The sequence below is a fragment of the Hakea prostrata genome, chromosome 8, assembly GCF_041222555.1.
Source record: "Hakea prostrata isolate BN-2017 chromosome 8, UWA_Hpros_2, whole genome shotgun sequence".
NCBI lineage: Eukaryota > Viridiplantae > Streptophyta > Magnoliopsida > Proteales > Proteaceae > Hakea > Hakea prostrata.
Genome location: NC_142607.1, coordinates 8848308 through 8873081, shown reverse-complemented (window position 1 = coordinate 8873081; position 24774 = coordinate 8848308). Strand labels below are relative to the sequence as shown.

The 24774-nt window shown below is 38.2% G+C and overlaps 1 protein-coding gene across 4 annotated transcripts in view; it reads left to right on the top strand.

Annotated features, from left to right (window-relative positions):
• The first annotated feature begins 2242 nt into the window (after window positions 1-2242).
• Window positions 2243-24774, top strand: part of LOC149006691 (agamous-like MADS-box protein AGL30) — a 41441-nt gene continuing 18909 nt past the window's right edge. The window contains exons 1-10 of one of the 4 annotated variants that reach the window (XM_089167569.1): window positions 2243-2717; window positions 3492-3929; window positions 17141-17200; window positions 17298-17316; window positions 17451-17515; window positions 17617-17632; window positions 17736-17797; window positions 19077-19173; window positions 19508-19555; window positions 19637-19764. In XM_089167569.1, the coding sequence (XP_089023695.1) occupies window positions 3745-3929; window positions 17141-17200; window positions 17298-17316; window positions 17451-17515; window positions 17617-17632; window positions 17736-17797; window positions 19077-19173; window positions 19508-19555; window positions 19637-19764 (680 nt within the window). In that variant the 5' untranslated portion in view covers window positions 2243-2717; window positions 3492-3744. Of the gene's footprint in view, window positions 3930-17140; window positions 17201-17297; window positions 17317-17450; window positions 17516-17616; window positions 17633-17735; window positions 17798-19076; window positions 19174-19507; window positions 19556-19636; window positions 19765-24774 lie in introns of all 4 variants that reach the window. The other 3 variants (XM_089167570.1, XM_089167571.1, XM_089167572.1) reach the window with 3 other exon arrangements.

Below are 24774 nucleotides of genomic sequence, written 5' to 3'. Positions count from 1 at the left end.
AGATTGATGCAACAAACCTTTCCATCGCTCTCTTGTTTTCACTTTAATCAAATTGTTCTTAGTCTGTACATGCTGAGTCTCTGAGACAGACATGCTGACGGGAAAGTCATGGTGGCGAAGCCATGGGGCTTTTGAGGGGATGATTTGATATGTGAGGGTCATATGCCTTCCCTTTAATAGGTAAAATTAGGCAAGCTTAAAACTATGTTTTCTTCTCACGTTAAAGTAAATAGTTTGATTTCCAATAATCACGAGAAGTTCAAGAATCGCCAACTTCTTGTCTTACACCTGATGGGTCCAAATCTCCAAGATATTTCGAATCTCTACGATTTCCCAGTTCAGTAGGGGGTCTTCAGAATTGTTTGGTGGTCATTCTACAAATGGGTTCTGTGCAGGTTCCTGAGAGTGGGTCATCGGCTATGTCACTGTCGAAGGAGTTCCCATGAGATGGATAACGAGAGCAAGATAAGAGAGGGTTATCATTGTTACATTGAATCTAAGGATCATGCCAAATAATATATAAAATGAGATAAATTAGTAAGTTATGAAGCTTGTATAATGGGGGAACGACAGTACCTGCTCTGCTTTTCCAGTCACCGAACTCCGTAAAAAAATAGCCCAGATGGTAACATGACAGAACATCATATTGGTACCATCAGAAAATCTTCAACTTCCACAAATCCAGAAATTTTAACTTCTCCAATCTAATGTTGTAATGAGTATTGCTTGCAAGGGCTCTCCATGGACTGAGTGATTGCTTTCAATTCATTTCAATCTTTCCTCTTTCTCCTAATGATGTTCTAGACTTCTAGTTTTGTATGTACCACAGAAGCTCTTTTTTGGCCCTAGATCAGTTGAATAGCATTTTGATTACTATATTAATCTTTGAATCAAAATTTGAATTGAAATTCTAACATCATTGGGTTACATGTGAAAAACAAGTCAAATTGACAGACATGTAGCTACATCATGCATGGGAGATTGTCACATGATGTGAAACTTAGATGTGTCACTGTTAGAAGAAGAGCTAATAGTTGGATCCCATTTGAAACTGTGGAAGGTTTCTTGTAGAAATGGGATAGCTTGCTACAGCATCCCAAGTTCATGTTCTTCTGAGTTCTGAGTCAGTTACATGAATGAAAAGCACATAATGTGATTAGGATCTCAAAGGCAACGAAGTTTTCTACAATCCACATACATGCATGTGAAATAATGGTAACCTTGTGAAGGTAATTAGGTAAGGTAAGAAAATTGATGAAACCAAGCAAGATGGTGATGTTGATGGTCCACCATTTTAAAACAGTAGGACCAGCTGTTCCATAAGATTCTTGAAGGACGAGTTCCCATGGAACCACACGAAAATGAAAGCATCATTGTGCTTTCTGACTTCTACTGTTGCTGCTAGTTACCCCACAGCCACAACCAAACAAGACAAACCCAATTCCTAGATGGAACTGTAGATAGGAAGGCAAGAGTCCAAGTACTTAACAGTGACCAACAATATTACCCAAAAAAAAAAAAGAAAAAAAAGAAAAGAAAAAAAAACAGTGACCAACAATTGCGGCAATGTAAGAGAAAATGAATGGGAAAAGCTCTTAATTCAGCTAAGCATAAACACAAACATGAAAAGATCATTTTTCTTGGTCTTTTCTTCTTTTCTTAAAGTTAGTTAACCCAGTTAGAACCTTAGAGGTACTGGGAAGTGGGAACAACCATGATCCCTTAACTAAATTGTGTTGTTCTTCAGGGGAACAACATACTGTAATTTTTAAAGGCACTGGGAACATTCATGAACAACAGGAAACACTGATCTACTAGACATCTGTCAAAATAAAAGTTTTTAGACAAGAAATAAGTCCATTAAAGTTTTCCTTGGGACAATGATTTGATGTTGTAAAGCGACCATTTACTTCCAATATCAAACGTTCCCAACAAAGGGATATCATTCCAAAGATCATAGTCAACCTCACATGTGCAACAATAATTGAAGAATTTGTACGATTAAATAATGAATTTAAACAGAACTGATCAATACAGTAACTATAATATAATATATACATCAATTTGATGTATTCAAATCAGACTATCACCACTATAATACCTACCTACATTTATATTAGTTCTTGAAAGTTGAAACCATCTAAATGCTCTGTTAAAAAAATAAAAAATAAAAGAAGATTCCAAATTTACTCGATGCTTTGGTTCATATTGCATTTTTCTTTAGCATCCACACGAAAACTTCACCAATTTTTGATTCTGTGACTCTACTGACACAGGGTCATGACCATCATCCAATTCTACCATCAAGAAAACCTGATCTCATAACAGGTTGGGACACTTTAAACCTTCAGTAACACACTTGTATGCATATGATGCATGGGGCACTCCCACTTAATAATGAATCAAACAGGCATCGACATGTGCTTTTGTCATATGATTTCAAAGCACAACTCTGGCACCAGCCTTTCCGACCATTCCCTCATTGTTGAAAGTTGAAACCGATATTGCCACCACCATTGCCAGCCACTGGACACCCAGATGCTGCCTCTGCCTGAGAAGACGTTGCCTTCTGTTATGCCCACCATCCTTACCTCTCCCCATCTCCTTCAACTTCAACGATTCTTGATTGTGACAGGTAGAAATGGTGAGTTCAGCATTCAGCTTCTTGAAGCCATTGCTCTCCCCAGCAAAAATGGAGTCAAAGGTTGCTGGGTCAGGTAATGCTACACATTATCTTTCGGGATGTTTCGGGTTTTTCAGTTGAGCAATTTCGGTTGAAGATTGAAGGGCAGGGCTAAGAGTCCATTTCTTCGAATCTCTTGGATCTCCAAATCGAGCTGTTGGCTTCTTCTCTCTTTATTAACCCTTTATTTTTTTTTTCTTTAAGTTTAATTTTAAATTTTTTTAAATAATTTCTGTTGGTTGGTTTTGAGAATTTCGGACATCTCCCGATTCTCTCGCTCGCTTTAACGACCGATTTTGCAGGTCGGCCGGTCGTGAGTTGTAAGTTATAAATCTCTATAGGTTATCGTTTATTAAATTCTTTTGGTTCCCCTTTCTTGTACTTTTTGCCTGTAAGTTTGCATTTTTTGCTGGCTTCAATGAGTTTGTTTCGTTCTTGCTGACTGGAGGATTTGTGCAGTTTTCACTGTTTATTTATTTATTATTTTTATTTTTTTAGATTATTGTTCTTTCTATTTTAATAAAAGCTTGAATCTGTAGTTGGCTTTTGTTGTTCTAATTTTGGATGCCTTTGATACTGGGCGCTTTCCCTATCTGGGTTTTGTAATTTGCAGTTTGGATTGTCTTGTGCGACCTTATTATTTTCCTAATTTTTTGGAGATTGAAATTTGGTGAACATTTTGTCGCTTTCCAATTGATTTTCTTTCTTTAGCAAAGAGGGTTTTGTTTCTATCTTTAGTCTGATCTTTTTAAGATTGGTTTGGGTTTAAATTGCTTCAAATTTGAATTGTCTTTTTGTTCATTGTCAGTATTGGTTTTGCTTCCTGATTTCGACGAATGTTACAAATGGAAATTTGAGCTGTTGGGATGGAAGCATCAGTGGCATTCTTCAGGGAATTGTGCTGATGCAAATGTAGAAATAGACTAGTGCTGAAAACATGAGGGGGAGGAAACTTTTACCAGGAAGAATTTTCATTTTTTGGATATTATAAGGTCAAAGATATATACTGGAAAGAGAGGAATAAAAAAAAAAATTCAGGAGCTTTGTGTTGAAATTTTAGAATGGGGAGGGTCAAGCTAAAGATAAAGAGATTGGAGAATACCAGTGGCAGGCAAGTGACTTACTCAAAAAGGAGGGCAGGCATCTTGAAGAAAGCTAAGGAATTATCGATATTGTGTGATATAGACATTGCTCTCCTCATGTTTTCACCAACTGGTAAAGCTACATTGTGCCTCGGAGAATGCAGGTACTACAATTTCCCCTCTTTGCTTGATGTATTACAAAAAATATGTTGTCTCTTTCTCTTGAGCTATTAATAGATCACTACAGTTATCCTTCTCCATTAATTACAAGAGGGATTGTAAATGATCACACTTAGTAGTGTTGAGAGCTTAGAGTTCCCTCCTTGGGAGCACTTGTGGTCTGCCTTTCTGGTTTTTAGAAATTTCATTCACTCAAAAGGAAATTATAACACTTAAGCAGTTTGCTTATTAAGTCCTTATCTCATTGTATTCACGTTTTACAGCTATACAGAGCTTCTAATAAATATGCATTAGTATTTAGAACCATCAAGCAGATTTTTATGGTAGTGCATTTACCACACATGGAGATTGTCTGGTGGAAATACAGGTGCAATTGTTGCATGCATTGTGATTTGGAATTGGTAGGATCCTATCTACTGGCTGTTTATGACAGAGTTGAGTGAGTGTCAGCTGGTGATGAAAGAACTGTGCAGTGTGCAAGTGACACTAGATCACCTGATGTATTGCCATTCGAAACATAAACAAAGTATTATAATGGAACTGTGTGTCTGGAGTGACTCAAAGCATGACTGAGACTAAAAATTCTGTTCTGATCTAGTTTGATGTGTACTGAATGTCAATTCCTCCTGTTAGAGTTAACAAGTCTGATCCTATGAGGTTTTATTTTCTGCCGAATGTAGTTTGGCAGTTTTTTACTAAAAAGAAGATATTCAATAATTTCCCTCGGTGCTATTCTTGAAATCATGTTCCTCCTCTTAGAAGGTTTCCTACTGTACAGGAATTTATCCGAGTGAATGAAAGTATAGTCTAATCCTATTTTGCATCAGTTGACTGTTTATATTTCTCCTATTTTCCTTGTAATGTTCTCTGTCTTATAAATTTTACAAAGAACATGATTTGTGTTGTTTACTTGCATTTGTTTCTTTGTGTATGTTGAAAAACACGATATTGGTAGAATGGCTTAATTGATCAATGATCTCAAGCCCTCTATTTATAGTCAAGTGGAAAGTACACTATTACATAGATACCCTTACTTGGGTAACAAGAAATAGAAATTTACATGAATACAAATTCTAATTGAACTCCTAGTAGAATCCAACACTCCCCCTCAAGTTGAGGCATAGATATTAGTCATTCCCAACTTGCCTACAATAGGAATGAAATCTCTTTCTTTTAAACCCTTAGTGAAAATATCTGCTACTTGGTTACCAGACCTCACAAAGGCATGCAGATAAACCCTTGTTCCAGCTTTCCTTTAACAAGAAACCTGTCAATTTCAATGTTTTTAGTTCAATCATGTTGCACTGGATTATTAGCAATACTAATAGTAGCCTTGTCACAATATAACATTATAGGGTTTGGAACTTGGACTCTAATATCTTGCAGCAAGCCTTTCAACCATAATAGCTCACAAACTCCACGAACCATAGTCTATATTCAGCTTCGGTATTAGATAAAGCTACCACATTCTGTTTCTTACTTCTCCAAGTAACTAGATTACCTCCAACAAAGGTACAATAACTTGAAATTGACTTATTATCGGTGGGTGACAAGAAGTATTCATTTTTCGGAGTTCCCTTCAAATATTGTATCAATGTATGCTTCATACTAAATTTAGATCCTATTCCCACGCATAAGCGATGTGGGTGGGACAAGTAAATAAATTTCCCCACCAGCCTTTGGTCTTCTTTTGTCCACCGATTCTCCCTCTTTTCTTTAAGTTTAGCTCCAACTTCTGGGGTATCCGCTTCAACATTCCCACTTTAGATTATCAGTGGGTGACAAAAGTATTCATTTTTCAGTAGTTCCCTTCAAATATTGTAATATTGTGGTAACAGCCTTCATATGAGCTAAATATGGATCATGCATGAATTGACTCACTATTCCCACGACATAAGCGATGTCTGGCTTGGTGTGGGACAAGTAAATAAATTTCCCCACCAGCCTTTGGTATCTTCTTTTGTCCACTGATTCTCCCTCTTTTTCTTTAAGTTTAGCTCCAACTTCAATAGGGGTATCAACTGCTTTACACCTCAACATTCCCACTTCTGATAATAAATCTAGGACATACTTTCTTTGGGATAAGAATATACCCTTCTTTGATCGAGCCACCTCAATCCCTAAGAAATATTGTAACTTCCCTAGATCTTTATCAAACTCTCTGCCAAGAAAATCCTTCAACTTTTGAATTTCTTCACCATCATTTCCTGTGATGACAATATCGTTTACATAGACAATGATGTTGTAATGTGAGGAATTGCTCCTCTAAAAGTTTATAGTTCACAAGACCTCAATAAGGTATTTATAGTTACAACCTAGTTAAGTTCTATACTAAGTAGGAGAATAAAATATAGAAATAAAACTCTAGACTTATGAGGAAACATAATCCTATTATAATTAGGAAACCTCAGTCCATGTTTTCAACACTCCTCAAGTTTGAGCATAGATATTTATCATGCCTAACTTGCTCATAATGTAATTAAATATCTTCGTGCTCAAGCTCTTTGTGAGCACATCAGCCCGTTGCTCGTTTGAAGTAACAAATGTGATATGGATCAGCCCAGCCTCAAGCTTCTCTTTGATGAAATAGCTGTCAATCTCCACATGCTTAGTCCTATCATGCTGTACTGGGTTATGAGCTATGCTGATTGCTGACTTACTATCTGAGTATAACTGTATATGAACTTCCAAATCTGTCCCAACCTCTTGAAGCAGCCCTTTAAGCCATAATACCTCACAAATGCCTTGAGCAATCGCCCTAAACTCGGCCTCGGCACTGGACCGCGCAACTACAGCCTGTTTCTTGCTTCTCCAAGTCACAAGGTTACCTCCCACATATACACAATACCCAGAGGTAGACCTCCTATCATCTGGACATCCTGCCCAATCTGCATTTGTATAGGCCTCAATCTTCAAATGTTTGTGAGCTGAAATTAAAATTCCTTTTCTTGGAGTAGTCTTCAAGTATCTCAAGATCCGATATACTGCATCCAAATGTGAGGAATATGGATCATGCATATATTGGCTAATAAGACTAACTGCAAATGTGATGTCAAGTTTAGTGTGAGATAGATATATCAACTTTCCCACTAATTTTTGATACCTTATCTTGTCAACTGGTTCTCCTTCCTTTGCCTTCAAGTGTAGGTTAGGCTCAATAGGAGTCTCAACAGGCTTACATCCTAGCATTCCAGTTTCCTTAAGAAGATCCAATGTATACTTCCTCTGGGATAGAGATACACCACTAGTATAATATGTCAAATCTAAATCTATGAAATATCTTAGTTTTCCCATATCTTTGATCTCAAATTCAGTTCTCAAAAAAGTCTTTAATGCTGAAATTTTATCATCACTACTGCCTGTGATCACAATATCATCCACATATACTAAAAGTATAGTAGTGTGGCAACCATCTCTTTTAATAAACAAAGTGTGGTCTGCATTTCTCTGCTTATAGCCATTAGATATCATTGCCTTATGGAACCTTCCAAACCACGCTCTTGGAGATTGCTTCAGCCTATATAAAGCCCTCTTTAACTTGCACACTTTCCTATAAGCCTCTGTAGTAGAATACCCGGGTGGTATATCCATATATACCTCTTCTTGGAGTTCTCCATGCAAAAATGCATTCTTCACATCTAATTGTTGTAAACTCCACCCTTTATTAATTGCACATGAAATAATAGTACGAACTGTGTTCATCTTGGCAACAGGGGCAAATGTCTCCTGGTAGTCAACGCCATAAGTCTGAGTGAAACTTTTGGCCACCAATATTGCCTTGTACCTTTCAACAGTCCCATCTACCTTGTACTTGATCACAAACACCCATTTGCACCCAACAATCTGCTTTCCTATGGGCAAAGTCACCAAGTCCCATGTTTTGTTTTTTCCAGAGCTTGCATTTCCTCATCCATAGCTTCTTTCTAGTTTGAGTGAGATAATGCCTCTTGCCAAGTGTTAGAAATAGAAGTAGAGGACAAAGAGGAAATAAAACTTTGAAATTCGGAGATAGAGACCGGGGGGGGGGGTCTTTGCTTTCTTAATACAATTAGTAAGTCTAAAGTAGGATTAAAAGAACGGTCAAAGGCAGACTCACCTGGAGGAACGGATTGTTTAGGGCCAGGAACCAAAGCTTTTGACTCGCTTGGTTCGGAAGGGGTCACTTATTGCTTTTTTTGATAGGTTTTCAAAGGTCTAGTCTCCCCCTGTATATCATCCACCAGCTGTTCTTGTCCGGTCATTCCATTTTCCAAAGGAGGATCATCTGTAGGAATCTCAGGAGAAATATCGAAAGGAGGAATCAACATTGGAACCTCTTCACTAAAATTCTCACCCTGAAGAGGTGTAGGGGAAAAAAAGGGAATTTGTTTCTGGAACACAACATCCATAGAGACGAAAAAACAATGAGAACTAGGATGATAACACTTATACCCCTTCTGTGTAGGAGGATAACCTAAGAAAATGCACTTTAACCCACGAGGATCTAACTTTCCATGAACATGGTGGTTTCGGACAAAGGCAACACATCCAAAAACCTTAGGTGAGACTATAAAGACTGCTGTTGTGAAAAATAACATAGTAAATTAATCATATAAAATAATATGCATGAAATCAACTTATCAACTGCTGTACCTAAAAGAACCTCAAGGGGACAACGTTGGTCTAAGACTCGGGAATGCATTCGGTTAATTAGATATGCCGCAGTAAGAATAGCTTCACCCCAAAACCGAGGAGGCACATGCATAGAAAACATGAGGGAACGTGCTACCTCAAGTAGATGTCTATTCTTGCGTTCGGCAACCTCATTTTGAGGTGGAGTGTTGACGCAACTAGTTTGGTGTATGATGCTATGGTTTGCTAAGTAGGAAGGGAATGAGCCACCCAAGTACTCAGTTCCGTTATCCGTACGAAGGATTTTGATTGTCGCCCCAAACTGAGTCCTAATCATATTATGAAAATTTTGAAAGCACGAGAAAACGTCATTTTTTTGGTGAAGTAAGTAAACCCATGTGGTCCTAGTACAATAGTCGATAAAGGTAACAAACCATCTATGACCAGATACAGACATGGTCCGAGAAGGACCCCACACATCAGATTGAATGGCTGAAAAAGGAATTTTACTACGATTATCTGAAATAGGGTAAACATGCCTGGTCTGTTTAGCCAAAACACATGCTTCACAATAAAAATCATTTAAATTGCACCTTTTAATCAGATCAGGAAATAATTTGGACAAAATAGGTAAAAGAACGTGGCCAAGACGATTATGTCACTGTAATAAGGTAAAAAGTGCAGGGGAGGTGGAACTAGAGACCGTAGAAAGAGCTGATGGGGACCCATCCATTAAGTAGAGGCCCCCTTTCTGTTTACCACTGCCAATCGTAAGCCCTGTTTCTAGGTCCTGAAACACACAATGAGAAGGAAAGAAAGTTATTTTGCAGTTCATATCACGAGTAAGGCTACTAATAGATAAAAGATTAGCCGAAAACTTAGGATCATGCATGACATTAAATAAGGTAAGAGAAGGCGAACAAATAATAGATCTTTTCCCAGAGATAGGGGAGAGAGACTCATCAGCCATTCGAACATCCTGAGCAATAGGGACAGATGAATAAGTATGAAACAAAGTAGATGAGCCTATCATATGGTCGGTTGCCCCAAAGTCGATTACCTAGGAGGGATAAGTCAAATTGACATTGTGACAACCAAAAATACCTATGGGGATTTGTGGATCAACAGAGGGATCAATGACAGAGGCTATACTAGTACTGGAAGTCTGAACTGGAGAAGATGAGTCAAGTCTGGACATCAATTGGCAAAGGTGTTGGAGCTCATCTAAGGAAAGATGTGTTGGAGTACTCAGGGTGTTAGAACTGGCTTAATTTATAGATGTTTGATTGCTGCCCTTGATTCCATTTCTACCTTCTCCACGGGAATTTGTTGGACGTCCATGCAACTTCTAACACTTGTCCTTTGTATGACGCTCTTTTCCACAATACTCGCACTTTACTAGAGGGCGAAAATTACTAGATAAAGGAGATATGGGATCAGCCATAATTGCAAGGAGAAATTAAAAAAGTTTCTGAACTTTTTCAAAATTTACGAAAAAGTCCCCTAATATTTTCAAAATTACTTCCATTAATTCACGTGAAAAGTATCTCCTCAGGTTACCTCCAATTGGTATATTGTTGAATAAAAGTACACCAGGAAATTTTCAGGAAAGACTGGAGGGACACAACCGGTCCGATTAAATACCAGACTCCTTAGACAAAATTTTCTTAGATATGCACTTAATCACCCAATATACAGTTCTAGGATACCCGAAAAGAAAACAAACACGTGACTAGCTACTTCAAATTTTTTTTTACAGCAGCTCTGTAGGATGAAAATAAAACCTTGCTTTAATACCATGTTATAATGTGAGGAATTGCTCCTCTAAAAGTTTATTATTCACAAGACCCTAATAGGGTATTTATTTAAGTCCTATACTAAGTAGGAAAAGGAAATATAGAAATAAAACTCTAGACTTATGAGGAAACATAATCTATTCTAATTAGGAAACTTGAATCCATGTTTTCAACAAATGAGAAGTGTGATGTTAGTACCTGACTTCTTGACAAATAGAGTATGATCAAACATTGCTTTGCTTATACCCAATAGAAGTCATTGCCTCTAGGAGGCGTCCAAACCAGCATCTAGGAGACTATTTTAACCCATAAATTGATCTCTTCAACCGACAAACTTTTCTTGTAGTATTGTCATCGGAGAAACCATGTGGGATTTCCATATAGACTTCTTCCACTAACTCCCCATATAAGAAGGCATTCTTTATGTCTAGTTGGTGCAAGTTCCAGTCTTTGTTCACAGCTACAGACAACAAACTTTGATAGTGTTTAGTTTTACAACAGGGGCAAAAGTCTCATGATAATTAATCTTATAGGTCTGGGTAAACCCCTTTGCAACTAGTCTAGCTTTCAACTTGTTGACTGATCCATCCATATTTTGTTTAACCACAGACACCCATTTGCAGCCCATTGGTTTTTTTTTGCTGGAGGAAGTGTAACCAGCTCTCAAGTGTCATTTTTCTTCATTGCCTGCATTTCCTCTACTATAGCTGTCTTCCATCTCTTATTAGCATGGGCTTCCTACCAACTTTTAGGAACATATATAGATGATAGAGAGGATAATAAAATCACGGTAAGAGTCAGACAAAAAGTTATAAGAGACATATTTAGCTATGGGATGCTGAGTGCAAGATCTGATTCCTTTTCTCACAACAATAGGAAAATCATAAGAAGATACCTTAAGGGGAACAGTAGAATCTGATTCTGGAGCACGAGACTGAGGTGGTAACGTGTCACTTTTCTCCTCCGACTTTAGCCGGTTGTAATTCTTCTTCTGATAAGTTTACATCTCCTTATTCTGGTTTTGAAAGACCTCAATAGTGTGCCTCACAGGAGTGGTCTCCCCCCTAGCTAGGTTATTCACATAGTTCAGAAAATGAAGGGAGAGGATTAGAGTCCTTAGGTTTACTGACCGAAGTCTCCCCCTGGTCAGGAAACTCTTATTGAACTCTTAAGTTGTGTTGGTGTGTGATAGGAAGATCTAAAGTTGGAAATAACACCTCTCCTCTAAGACTCTCCCCCTGGAGAGGTGTATAGTAAGGGCAAGACTCATTAAAAATTACATCCATGGATACAATGGTTTTCCTAAAAAGAGGATGATAACATTTGTACTCTTTTTGAGTAGTAGAATACCCCAAAAGTGTGCAGCGTAGGTTGCAGGGGAGCCAACTTATTCTGGTGGGCTGTGATTCTGACATAACACACACATCCAAAAATCTTTGGGGGAATAATAAAAGAAGAGGCTCCCTAGAGAATCTCATTAGGACATTTAAAATCAAGTATCCTACTGGGCATCCTATTAATAAGGTAAGAAGCAATGAGTATAGCATCACTCCAGTATTGGTTAGGTACATTAATAGCAATCATAATTGAACGAGCTATCTCTAAAAGATGCCGATTCTTCTTTTCGGCAACCCCATTTTGGGTAGTCGTATCAAAGCAACTGGTCTGGTGTATTATGTTAGAGTCAGAGAGATATCTCTGAAATTCACCATTAATATACTCTGTGCCATTGTCACTGCGAAGGATCTTCATAGTGGCATTGAACTGAGTTTGAAGCATATTATGAAAGTCACGAAAACATCGAAAAATCTCATTTTTTTAGTTTTAAAAGATAAATCCATGTAGAACGAGAGTGACAATCAATAAAAGTAACAAAGTACCTATGACCAGTAATAGGCACACATCGGCAGGGACCCCACACATCAGTATGAATGAGCATAAAAGGAATAGATTTTCTATTATGAAGAGAAGGTAAATAAGTGGAATGAGTCTGCTTTGCAAAAATGCAGGCTTCACAAAAAAATTATCCTCATTACAAGAAGAAACCAAATCAGGAAATATTTTCTTAAAAGTTCCTAGAGGCGGGTGACCTAGCCTACGGTGCCACTGATGAAGGTCTAATATTATCGAATGGACCGGATTAGAAGATGTAATCAAAGCAGAAGTAGATCCTCCAATCAGCTCGAGCAAATGAAGTCCATTGTCTAGTTTACCACGTCTAATCTCCTTCCCCGTGACTAGATCCTGGAAGACACAATAAGATGGGAAAAAATTCACTTTACAATTCAAGTCATGTGTAAGACTATTGATAGAGAGCAAGTTAGTAAAAAAAGAGGGAACATGTAAAACTTTAGACAAAGAAAGTGATGGAGAATGCTGAATGGTCCCTTTTTCAGCAATGGAAGAATAGGAGCCATCAGCAATTCGAACTTTATCCTTTCCAGAAAGTTGGAGAATATTGTAAGAAAAAAGAGGATAAACCTGTCATATGATCTGTAGCTCTTGTATCAATGATCCGAGGAGTAGAAACTAAGGAAACTTGAAAGCCTGTAAAAGTTTTACCTGAAGTAGCAAGGTAGGAGTTGGTATGGGTAGTAGAAGAAGTAGTGGTAGAGGCTGTACCGGCAGTAGAAGATTGCAGAATACGTCGCAGAGTAGCTAACTCCTCCTGTGAAAAACCAACGTCTACAGAGCGTGTGGTGGCAACTGTCTCAGAAATATTAGCCTTTGGTTTTTCCTTTCTTTGTGCTCTTTTTTTTGCTCAAAATCAGCAGGCTTCCCATGCAGTTTCCAACAATTGGCCTTGGTATGATATGGTTTGTGACAGTGCTCACACTTGACAATCTCCTTAGCCGGATCAGAGTTAGTGCGAACAGATTGTAAGGCTGATTTCTCCATAATAGGAGTATGAAGCATGGCTAAGCGATGACTTTCCTCACACTAAACAAGAGCATAAGACTGTTCTAGTGTAGGAAAGGGAGAACGACTTAATACTTGCACCCTGATCTGATCGTACTCCACATTCAAACCTGCCAAGAAGTCATATACCTGAATCTTATCAATGTGCTTCCTATAAGTAGTCACATCATCTAGGTTAGTGGGGATGATAATCCCCATAATGATCCAACTCTTGCCAAAGAGATCGTAATTTGGCATAATATTGGGCCACAGTCAGTTTCTTTTGGGTAGTCTCATGAAGCTTCTTTTAGAGCTCATAAACCTGTGCATCATTCCCTAACTGTCCATATGTTTCAGTAGTAACTTTCCAGATTTGGGTTGTAGTATCAAGTAATAGATATCCATGGGCAATATTTAGAATCATGGCATTCAAAAGAAATGACATAATAAGTGAGTCAGTCGAGATCCATTTATCCTGTAAAACACCTATGGTAGTAGGTTTGATAGTGTTGCCCGTAATGTGTCCAACAAGTCCTCTTCTAGCAACAGTCATGTAAGCTGATCGAGACTAGATCAAATTAATTGTTCCATCAAATCTCACTGAAAGAGGATGAAGAGTGGGGTAATGTTTGGAGCTAGTGGGAACAGGAGTTCCATCAATAGTTGTCATGTTGACAAAATTGTCTGCAGTTCTTTAGTCTTCACCCTTTCGAAGTAACAGAAACGTCGCAGAATGCAATAACCGAACAACCCAAACAAAACTAAGTAATGAGCCAATTTTTCTCTCTCCTCTTTTTTTTTTTTTTTTTCTTTAATGGGATTTCAGAAGCATCGTCCCAAATCGAGAATGGAAGAAAACCAGACCAAGCGATGGGCATAATGGGATTTCAAAAGCATCGTCCCAAATCGAGAATGGAAGAAGCAAATCGATTTCAGAAAGTTTACCTGGGTGATTGCGGTGGTTCGATGGAAGAAGCAAATCAATGTCGATGATGATGGCGTAGGCGTAGGCCATGGTTTGATGGAAGAAGCAAATCTGAGTCTCGCTGGAAGAAGCAAGCAGAGTTGATGGACTTTTTTCTTCCCTTTTTGTTTCTTTGGTCGATGGCGGAAGCAAGGTTGAAGTGAAAGCTCAGTTAGGTGCGATGGGATGTTGCAGATGAAGAAGAAGATGTTCGGTTGCAGCGGTGATGGTACAATTGCAGCGACGATAGCTTGTGGAGAGATATCTCGGCAATGGAGGTAGGTTTGGTCTTCTCAGCGGAGATTTTTTCCTCTCTCTTCCCTAATCGAACTTAGGATCTGATACCATGTTAAGAAAACACGATATTGGTAGAATGGCTTAATTGATCAATGATCTCAAGCCCTCTATTTATAACTAAGTGGAAAGTACACTATTACATAGATACCTTTACTTGGGTAACAAGAAATAAAAATTACATGAATACAAACTTTAATTGAACTCCTAGTAGAATCCAACAGTGTATATAGAAATCTGAAATGTTTTAAGTACATTTTTTACAGCTGCATCATCATACTCATGCTTCCCAATCAAAGATTCTTTTTATTTAAGCGTTTATTTTCCCCAAAAAAAGTAATTGCTCCTTTACCTGCAGAATAAATGCTTTTGGGTTTACTTAGGGTTTGGGAATCATTTGGTCAGAAAAGGGCTGATTCAGTTGAGATTCAAGTCATGTAGGTGAATTTTACTGGTGCCATGCGTTTCAAAATAAGTCTTAGTGGGTTGTGTTGTATCTAACAAGCCTTTTTTTCTTTTTGAATGAGTAATCAAAAAAATTAAACTGCAAGAACAAAGTACAAAGAGGGAAAAAGGGGGGGGGGGACTAGCCTTTCAAGAGGGAGGCCGGAGAGTGGAATCAAGAACCCAGGAGACAACAATGAGCTTGTTCCTTAGGGTATCAACAATCGGGTGGTGGGGAATAGACTAAAGCATAGTAGAAACATCAAAGCAGATGGCTTTCCAAATCGAGTCTAAGGATTAAGATTTAAAATCCATCTCCTTAGGTTGCGCTCCCACCACAGGTGGTGGATAGTGGCACTGAAGACCAGCTTAACTGCTCGATCACAAGTAGAAGAGCCCGAAAAGTTTCTCAAAATCTAAGGCCAATCTCGAGAAAAACTAAAAGAGGGTCTTAAATGGGACCAAATGGAGGCTAGGGCTTTTCCCCAAAAGAGACGGGAGAAGGGGGTAGGTGAAGAAGAGGTGCTCAAGGTCCTTTAAACCATTCCAGCAAAGGATGCAATTAGGGTTCACTGGGATGTGACGGCTAGTAAGAAAAGCCTGAGTAGGGAGGCCAAGGTTGAGGGCTCTCTAGAGGGCTAGGAAGTGGTATGGGACGTGCCCTTTAAACCAAACCAGGAGGGTCCAGGGGACCCGGGGGGAGGGGAGCAAGGCGAAGTAAGTTCCAGGCAGAGGAAATGGAGAAGGTTTTGGAGGGGGAAGGGGTCTAGACAGTAAGGTCACGAGGAATATCCAAGAGAGGGAGGGAAGACCAAACCTATGTGAGATAGGGGTGGGGGATGAGGGACCAAGAACAAAGAGAGGGGGGTTGACTTAGGGATGCAAGACTCATAAACAGTGTGAGGGCCCAAGAGGGTGAAAAGGATACCTATTGGATGCCACATGTCAAACCAGAAGGAAATGAGGCTCCAAAGGAGATTTGGGTGGAGATGGCAAAGAGGGCGAGAGGTCTAAAGAGGAGTTTCCTCCAAACCCAAGAGGGGGGGGGGGGGGGGGGGATCAAGACAATCTAGATGGAGTCAGATTTGAGATGATAGTAGTAGACCCAATTAACCCAAATAAGGTCATGCTTGGTAGCAATCTTCCAGATGAGTTTAAGGGGAGAGGCCATATTTACATCCTGGATATTTCGGATACCCAAACCACGCTCATGCTTGGGCCCATAGATAGCCGACCAACTAATGGGGTGAAGGAAGAGATTAGATTCTTGGCCCTTCTAGAGAAAGGCATAGAAGAGGGACTCGATATCACGGATGGTAGCTTTGGGAATGGAGAATATGCCACACCAATACAAGTAGGAGGATTGAGGACCAAACGGATAAGCACCACTCTGCCGGCAAAGGAGAGAAGTTCTCCTTTCCAAAGTTGAGGTTTTTTCCGGATGTGGTCAAGCATGGGAGTGCAATGGTTGTTAGTGAGCCTATCGGGGATAAGGGGAAGGTCTACCACAGGGAAGGAGCCGAGACTAAAGCCAATGAGAAGTTGAAAGGAGGAGCAGACCAGATCAGAGACCCCCCAAAGGAAGAGAGAAGATTTGTTAAGGTTGACGCGAAGGCTGAGAGAATAGAGGAAATAGAGGAGAAGTCTGCTTTGGAGAAGATCATGAGGTCATTTGCAAAGGTGAGGGGTGAGTTTGTGGGATTTGCATTTGGGGATGCGGGAGATGAGGAGCTAGTCAGTTTTAGATTGGAGAGTACGAGAAAGGACCTCAAGAGCCATGGAGAACAAGAAGGGGAGAGGGGGCAACATTGGTGAAGGCCAACACGGGGCAACCTTTTTAAACTATATTAAGCATTTTATTTATTTTTAAAAATTTTACATTGTGTGGTGACACTTAAATTTCAGGATGCTCACTTCTCATTAGTACCATAGATCTCCTAGGACAAAGATAAAATCACCTTACCTTGTAACCAGAGCTATTCTCACTTCAAAATTTCAAGATCCCTTCCATCCCGGCCTTTCTCTTATAAAATTTGATAAAAATATGTGTTCCGAAAGTCCGAATGACTACCTTTCTCTTTGTTTGCTACTTCAAGTTTTATACAGCCAGCCATGAGTTTTATTGTTTTTATTTATCTTATATTTGAAATATTACCTGATTACTCTGGATTCTCCACCTCATTTTCAGTACCATCGAAGACGTAATAGCAAGGTTTTCCCAACTAACTCCACAAGAAAGGGCGAAAAGGTTCACTTAATTTCATTTTGAGTTGGAGCTTAGTTGCTTTTTCTGGATGAATTCTGTATAAGCATAAGTAGTAATCAATAGCTTTTCCTTTCTACAGGAAGTTGGAAAGCCTCGAAGTATGCCTGTCCATCATATCGTTTATTTTTATTAAAGACAAGATTCTCATTGCTTCTTTTCTTCTCCCCCCCCCCCCCCCCTAGAACCATCAGAACTGTATGTTAAATTTCTTGTGCTTTCTTTGAGAATATAGGTACTAAAGAAAACATTCAAGAAGCTGGATCATGATGTAAATGTTATCGACTTTCTTGGTACCAGGTATGTTACAATTTGTCCACTGAATCTCTAGCTTCTTCTTGTGCCAGTAATTAGTTAAACAAAGCTGATATCCTTCTTGTGTTTGTTTTTTTTTATTGCAGCACCCAAATGGTTGAGGTGTGTATCATGAATGAAACACACGATACTTTTGATTGTTTCCAAATAAAGCCTATTCATTTCCATAATATTTTCTATTTTGTCAAAACTTTCTCCTGGACAGGATTTGACTAATCAATCAAGAGTATTGCAAGCTCGACTGTCAGAAATACACAAAAGATTGAGGTTCATATTTGAATTCAATTGTCTTTGAGTTGGTGCTTTTTTGTTTTGTTTTCTTGTACAGTGACATTAGATATGGAGCCTTCCATGAGCTTACTATGTAATTGGAGTTGCCCATTGTATTTTAGTCATTTTTCCTTCTATTTGAGCTTCCAACTGTATTCTAAGTTGATTCGGAAAGCTACCAGCCTACCAAGCATGTTTAGTTTTTGTTGTCCATTCTAGTTTGTAACCTTACTTAAATGGTTGACCTCCTAACTAGTGTTGCGTTGTGAGCAAAAAGTTCATTATGAGGAGTAAGAAAGTATTCTTTTCTTTTCTTTGCCAACTTAGAAGGTTTGACAAAAAAGCTTACCAGGCAGATATCATAATGGATTTAGGTAGAGATTGATCTGGGTAGTTGGGGCTTAGATGATCTTTTGATAATAGGACTGAATTTGAAGAGATATGATTAATCTCAACAAGAGATCTCTGTTAAGACCCTGGATTCTCAGTAGCTAATTCTCGATTAATACCTACAATTCTGTAGCTAACACATGAAAGAAACAATTCACATAGAGTAATAAGGAATAACAGAGGAATATGGAATTAAGACTTGGTTTGCCTCTGGAGTTTTGGAGCAAAGAATGTCTGTGTCTAGTTGGCTCAGTGCTGGGTACCCCTCTTTCGATCTGATGCCTGCACCTTGCATTTGGAGAGGCTCTCTTCCACCAGGATCTGCATCAACTTCTCTGTGGCTTCTCTGCTTCCTACCTCAAGTCTCCATTGAAGCTGAGGGAAGCCATGTGTTTGAGATGTCTCCTGCAACAACTCTGGCCTTGTCTATCCAACCTCAGTCACATGGATCCTGACCTGCTGACTTGTTTAAGGTCTGGCTGCCCCCACTGAAACCATGCCACCTGTCCCTAATCCCCTTTTTGCTGCTTTCCATCCTCCAATGGACCCAGCTGGTAATGATACCCTTTGATCCCCTAACATTTACTGCGGTGTACACTTCAGACTTTAGGGACTCATAAATCTCTTCGATAGCCTGAGCAAGGTCTTATTATTAATTTTAGATCATGATATTGATGTGAAAATTGTTGTAACTGCTTATGTGTTTATGTTTTTTGTGAATTTACACCTTTCTTGTTCAGCTGTAAATAATGGTGTTGACATATCTTTTAGTACAACATTATATTGAATAGTAGAAGCAAGATAACAGAAGTGTGGGGTGGTTGCAGGAAATGATATTGTGCTCAGTAACCATCATATATTAATGTCAAACTTATTTTTTCCCCAGTTATTGGACTGATCCTGATAAAACTGACGACCTAGAGAATCTTAGGACACTGGAAGAATCTCTCATGGAATCGGTTGACCGAGTTCGAGCACATAAGGTATGCCATATATTCTGTTAGATAGGTGCATTCTATCAGAATAGATGGTTTGTGGTATTTCTATGGGAAATGGAATTTTTTCTGTATGTACTTTGAAGACTTCAGGTATTACTTTAACTCTTGATTACTGACACTCATTTTCTTTCTCTGTATGGTTATGAATGACATCAATATTTACTAGTTCTATGGACATTGACATGCCTAATCTCTCTCCTGATCTATCTGTCCCAAAGACATGGTTGGGAACAAGGATTTGCCATTTGAGAAGACCACCTAAAAAGATATCCTGGATGTAGGAGTTGTAAAAGTTTTGTCATTTTGTATTTGATTACAGGAAAACTTCAGAAAGCAGCAACTTATGACATTAGAATGTGCTAGTCAGGTAATTGATCTTTTATCTTCTGATTGTCTTAACAGCACAGCCATGGGAAATTTCTTATGTTAAAAAGTTCTAATGTTTCAGTTTCAGAATGGGATATATTTACCAGTAGAAATGGGAAGCGAGCAGCAAGCTCAACCTATACCATGGCTTCATAATAATGAGAATCAACCTACAATGTTTCTTGAGGACCCAAACTTGATTCCTCAAAGGTAAGTAGGCTATTATGAAGCTTCTTAATTCAATTCTACAAAGTTTTTCATGTAGTCTTGAAAGAAGAATTTGTTGCAACTCAGTTCAAAACTTTCTAAACATTAAGTCACTGATGGGTGCCGAATCCACCAAAGATAATCCTTCTCTCCACTGAATTTGCAATAGCAGTGAATAAGGTCGAATCCGCAGAGATTGGTGAAGATTTATTCCTTGATAAAAAATTGAGGGGTTTTGAATCAAGAAACTATATAATGAATAAAACAAATAAACAAATGCAGTAGTTAATAAGAAAATCAAAATAATAAAAACTTTAAATCAAGATTTAATTTCAGTATTGATTCTCTCAATTAATCATTGACTTAAAAACAAAAACTTTAATTTCGGGTAGATTGGTTATGGTCATTGAGGATCAGTCCTGTAACAACCAATCTTTCCCTACTTTCTTGATAACCTTCGGATCCGTCTTTTGAGTTATTCCCTAATTAATAAACATAACCTTTGGATCTGTCCTTTAAGTTATGTCTATTAATTACATCAAATATGAAAAATCCAATCCCTAGTCAATAAACCCGGAAAAGCCTTGTTTATTTAAACTAGGACATACATTCTCATAGCAAACTCTCTAGGGCATTGATTACCCATTCGAGGATGCTATTTGTCACTTATATGAGAATAATAAATAATTATTCTAATTGACTAAGTATTTAATTAATCATCAAACAATACGCCTCTTGTCTAAGGATTAATCCAATAACATAATAAACATGGAAAATGTATAAATACCTGAGAAATAAAGAAAACTAATTACCTGGAGTCTCAGAATTGTTGAAAATCAAACTTCTATTAATCTTGATCGAAAGATAGAATTAGCTAGACATGGGAAAGAAGATTAAAAAAATGAAAATAGAAAACATCGTGCCCTTTCTTCCTCAGAACTGTGGCTTCCTCTTGTTGTAGCATGTGATGATCAATCTCCGAAAATACCTTCCTTCTTATAGAGGTTTCTTGCCAATTCTGCATCCTTTCCAATTTTTTCATCTCCATTGTTCTCTTTAGCAATGCAATTCTTCCCAATTCAGTTGTTTCCTTTCTTTCTCCTTGCCCATATGATTGTTTCCATTCTTCCTCCTTGCGTATTTGATTGTTTCCATTATCTTTCTTCCCAATGCAGTGGTTTCTAATTTAGTCGCTTTCCAATTCAGCTTCTTCCTTAGATGTCCGATCGCAAGAGAGAACGAAATCTTTGGTTGTTGAATTAAGACATTTTATGAAAATCCTTATGATTTGGAAAAAATCAAATCTCTAGTTTTGGACATAATCAAATCCTCCATCTTAACTTAGGTCTGGTTCTTTGATTTGATTTAAAAATGTGACAGTGTGGTTAAACCACTCTTTTTTTTCTAGACTTAATTTCCAAACGCTCTAATATGCCCATATAATATAAATCCAAATAAACAACCAATTAGCTTCATTAAAATACGGAGGATTTGATATAATATTAATGCAATTAAGCAACCTATCAGTCACCATCTAGTTATTTGGGAAGTAAGAGGTTCTCTTAAAAGGAGAGATCCTAGAAGCATAAGCAAATTACGATGTTTCAAATTGAGGTGGAACCTACTTCTCTGAATATAAGGGTTATGTACATGATTCAAGAACTCGCGCTCACTAGGGATCTCGCCTCTTCAAAAAACTAAGATCTCGACCGAGCTATGATCTTTTTGTTGGGCCAACTCGATGGCCCATCTTGGTGGGTCTTAGGGTCCAAGTTGGGCTCAAGCTTTGTAGTTAGCCTAATTTAGGCATTTTGAATACATTGGTGGCCTTAGATTTTTGAGAAAACAAACCCTAAGTATGAGTTTTAAATCGACCCTAAGTGTGATATCAAAATAATACAGGATTAGGGAATGTAAGGTTATATAACATGTAATATAGAACTTTTAAGACATAAATGAAAATCAAGTGTATCAACAATCTTGACTCTCGAGAATAGAGAACCTTTAAGGCATATACAACATGTAACATAGAACATTCAAGGCATATAAATTAAAACCAAGTGTATCAAATACATCAAATAACTTAAATGTCATCAAAATTCCATTTATATGAGTGTCACAATCTCGACTCTCGAGAATAGAATAATTAGATTATACAACTATTAGAAATTCTACATAAGTTAAAATGATAAGTTCATAAAACAAGCATAGAATGATTGATCTTCCTTTGATGTTATGGATGTGCTAAGAATACTTGCAAGTGAAAATCCAGTTGAAATCCGCTAAAAATCCTACAAAAATTGGAAGTTCCAACGAGATATGGCAAGATAGGCTAGATCTTGAGCGAGTTGTGGACATCTCGCCCTTAATCTCATCTCTCCATTTGAAAAAAGAGAGATATCTCGTGAGATAGCAAACTGTGGTTATGTAGAGAGCTTTAAATCTATAATACTGCACTTATAAACGTGATGTAGATTTCAGAAAATATAATACCCTAATCTAAAGTTTGAAGGGAAAATATTCAACATTTACAAAATAATTCTATTCATTAATCACATTAATCAATTATGTATATATCAACCCCTTGAAAGATGAACCATACACAATATTTCCCTATTATAGCAAACTTTTTTTTTGGGATGAATGAAAAAAATCCATTAACCAAAAGGGAGAAATAGGGGAAGGGAAAGAATACAAAGAGGAGATGGGGCCAAAGCCTTTACAAAGTTGTGGAGACACAAAGCAAAGTGACACAAAATACAAACCAAAGAGAACAAACAACTAAGTAATATAAGAAGATTTCCTATTCTTCTTTTACTTTTCCTTTTCCTTCCTGGAAGATCGGAAATCAACTACAAAATCATCATTGAAGCGATGCCGTCCGCTAGTGGAGCGAATACTACTCCTGTGGCTTCGAGGGGGAGGAGAAAGGGTCTCTGATTTAGATGGCCTCTACACTTGTCTTCGCAAGCAGCGGTTGAAGGAGCCTTACTGCTCATAAAGAGGGCCAAATGCTAAAAAACAGAGGACGGGAAGGCAATTCGGTGGTGGGAAGGGAGTGGGAGAAGGCATAAGCAAAGGGGGTAAGCCAAGGGGGAGTTTAGAAGATGAGATGGGTTGGGGGTATTGTCTTGAATTAAGAACCCCATTGTACAATGGTGTATGCATTCTTTATTTATAGTGAAGGTAAAGCGATTGCAACATATTCTCTAACATGAAAATACCAAAGACTACAAGGAAATACAATATATGTGTTGGTTGAGTTTTACTAAGAGTTCAACTCTATTAGGGTTTTTGTTCATGTAAGTTTCTATTTCTAGTTACCCAAGTAAGGGTATTCATGTAATAGTGTTATTTTCACTTTTTTATAAATAGGGGGTTTGAGATCACATTGATCAATAAACCATTCTACCAAAATCATTGTTTCTCAATATGGTATCAGAGCCGAAGTTCGACTAGGGAAGAACAAGGAACACAAACCCCATCGATTGTGAAAGAAAAAAGAAGGAAAGACTCATCGAGTCTCTCTTGATTCTGCATCACAAACTTGCTGTTGCTAGAGAGGAGAAAAAAAAGAAGAAGAGAAACTCATCAAGTCTCGATTCTGCATCGCAAAACTTGCCGCTGCTGGAGAGAAAAAAAAGGCAGAGAAACTCGTCGAGTCTCTCTCGATTTTGCATCGCAAACTTGCTGCTGCTACTCTACCATTGACAGCCCTGCTGTTACTACTCCACCATCCATCACAGACATGAGATTAACCTGCAGCCACCATCGCCTTGAACTACAACACCCATTGCAGCCTTGAAACCAAACCTCCAACCACCATCACCTTGACCCAATATGGTAGAAGATCTCGCTCTCGAGAGAGATCTCGCCACCTTGAAAAAGAGAGATCTCGACCATCTCGGTGAGATCTCGGTCGAGATATACAATTTTTTGGCGTCAACTCGGTGGCCCATCTCGGTGGGTTTTAGGGTCCCAATTGGGTTGAACCTTGGTATTTAGCTTATTTAAGGCCTTTGAACACGCTGGTGGCCTTGGATTTGTCAAAAACAACCCTATGTATGATTTCTAAGTCTACCCCTAGTGTGAAACCGAAATGTAGTAGGATTAGGGAATGCAATGTTTTACAACATGTAATATAGAACCTTTAAAGCATATAAATGAAACGCAAGAATATCAAATGTATCAACTAACTTAAATGTTATCAAAATTCCATCCATATGAGTATCACAATCTCAATTTTCAAGAATAAAATAATTATACAACCATTAGAAGTTCTATATAAGTCATTAAATCATAAATTCATAAGACAAGTAGAGAATGATTGATCTTCCTTGTTGTAGATGTGCTTAGAGTAGTTGCAAGTTAAAATTCAGCCAAAATCCACAAAAAAAGGCAAAAATTAAGAGTTCCAACGAGATCCAGGGCGAGATATGGCGAGATCTCGAGCGAGATATCCCAACTCGCAAATCTCGACCTCCATCTCGTCTTGCCAATGTGAAAAAACGAGATATCTCGCGAGATCTCGCGAGATCTCCCACCATGGACCCAAACACCTGGAACACCTGCAACTTCCATCAACTTGTTTACAAACCAATGAACAACCCATCGCACCTACAAATTGACTCTGTTTTTCCTTTTTTGAATCAGATTTATCCATTGACCCATCTTCCGCCATGCTTTCTCCTATTTTCTCTCCTATAGCCTTTGTTTTTTCTATCTTTGGGTTCACTTTTGAACCAGCGATATAAAATCTCTTTTGAACCAGTGAAAGAAAAAAATAATTAATGTTCTAGGGGGCTCTTTTGTGAATTGGCATATTTTTAGGGGTTTATTTGTGTTTACCCATATTATAGGGGTCTGTTTGTGATTTCCCATGTATCCAAGGGCTCTTTATGAATTCTCATTTTTCTATGGGCCTATTTGTGAATTTGCATATTTTTAGGGACTTATTTGTAAATTCACATTTTTTTTGGGTTTATTTGTAATTTCCCATTACCCTAGGGGCCT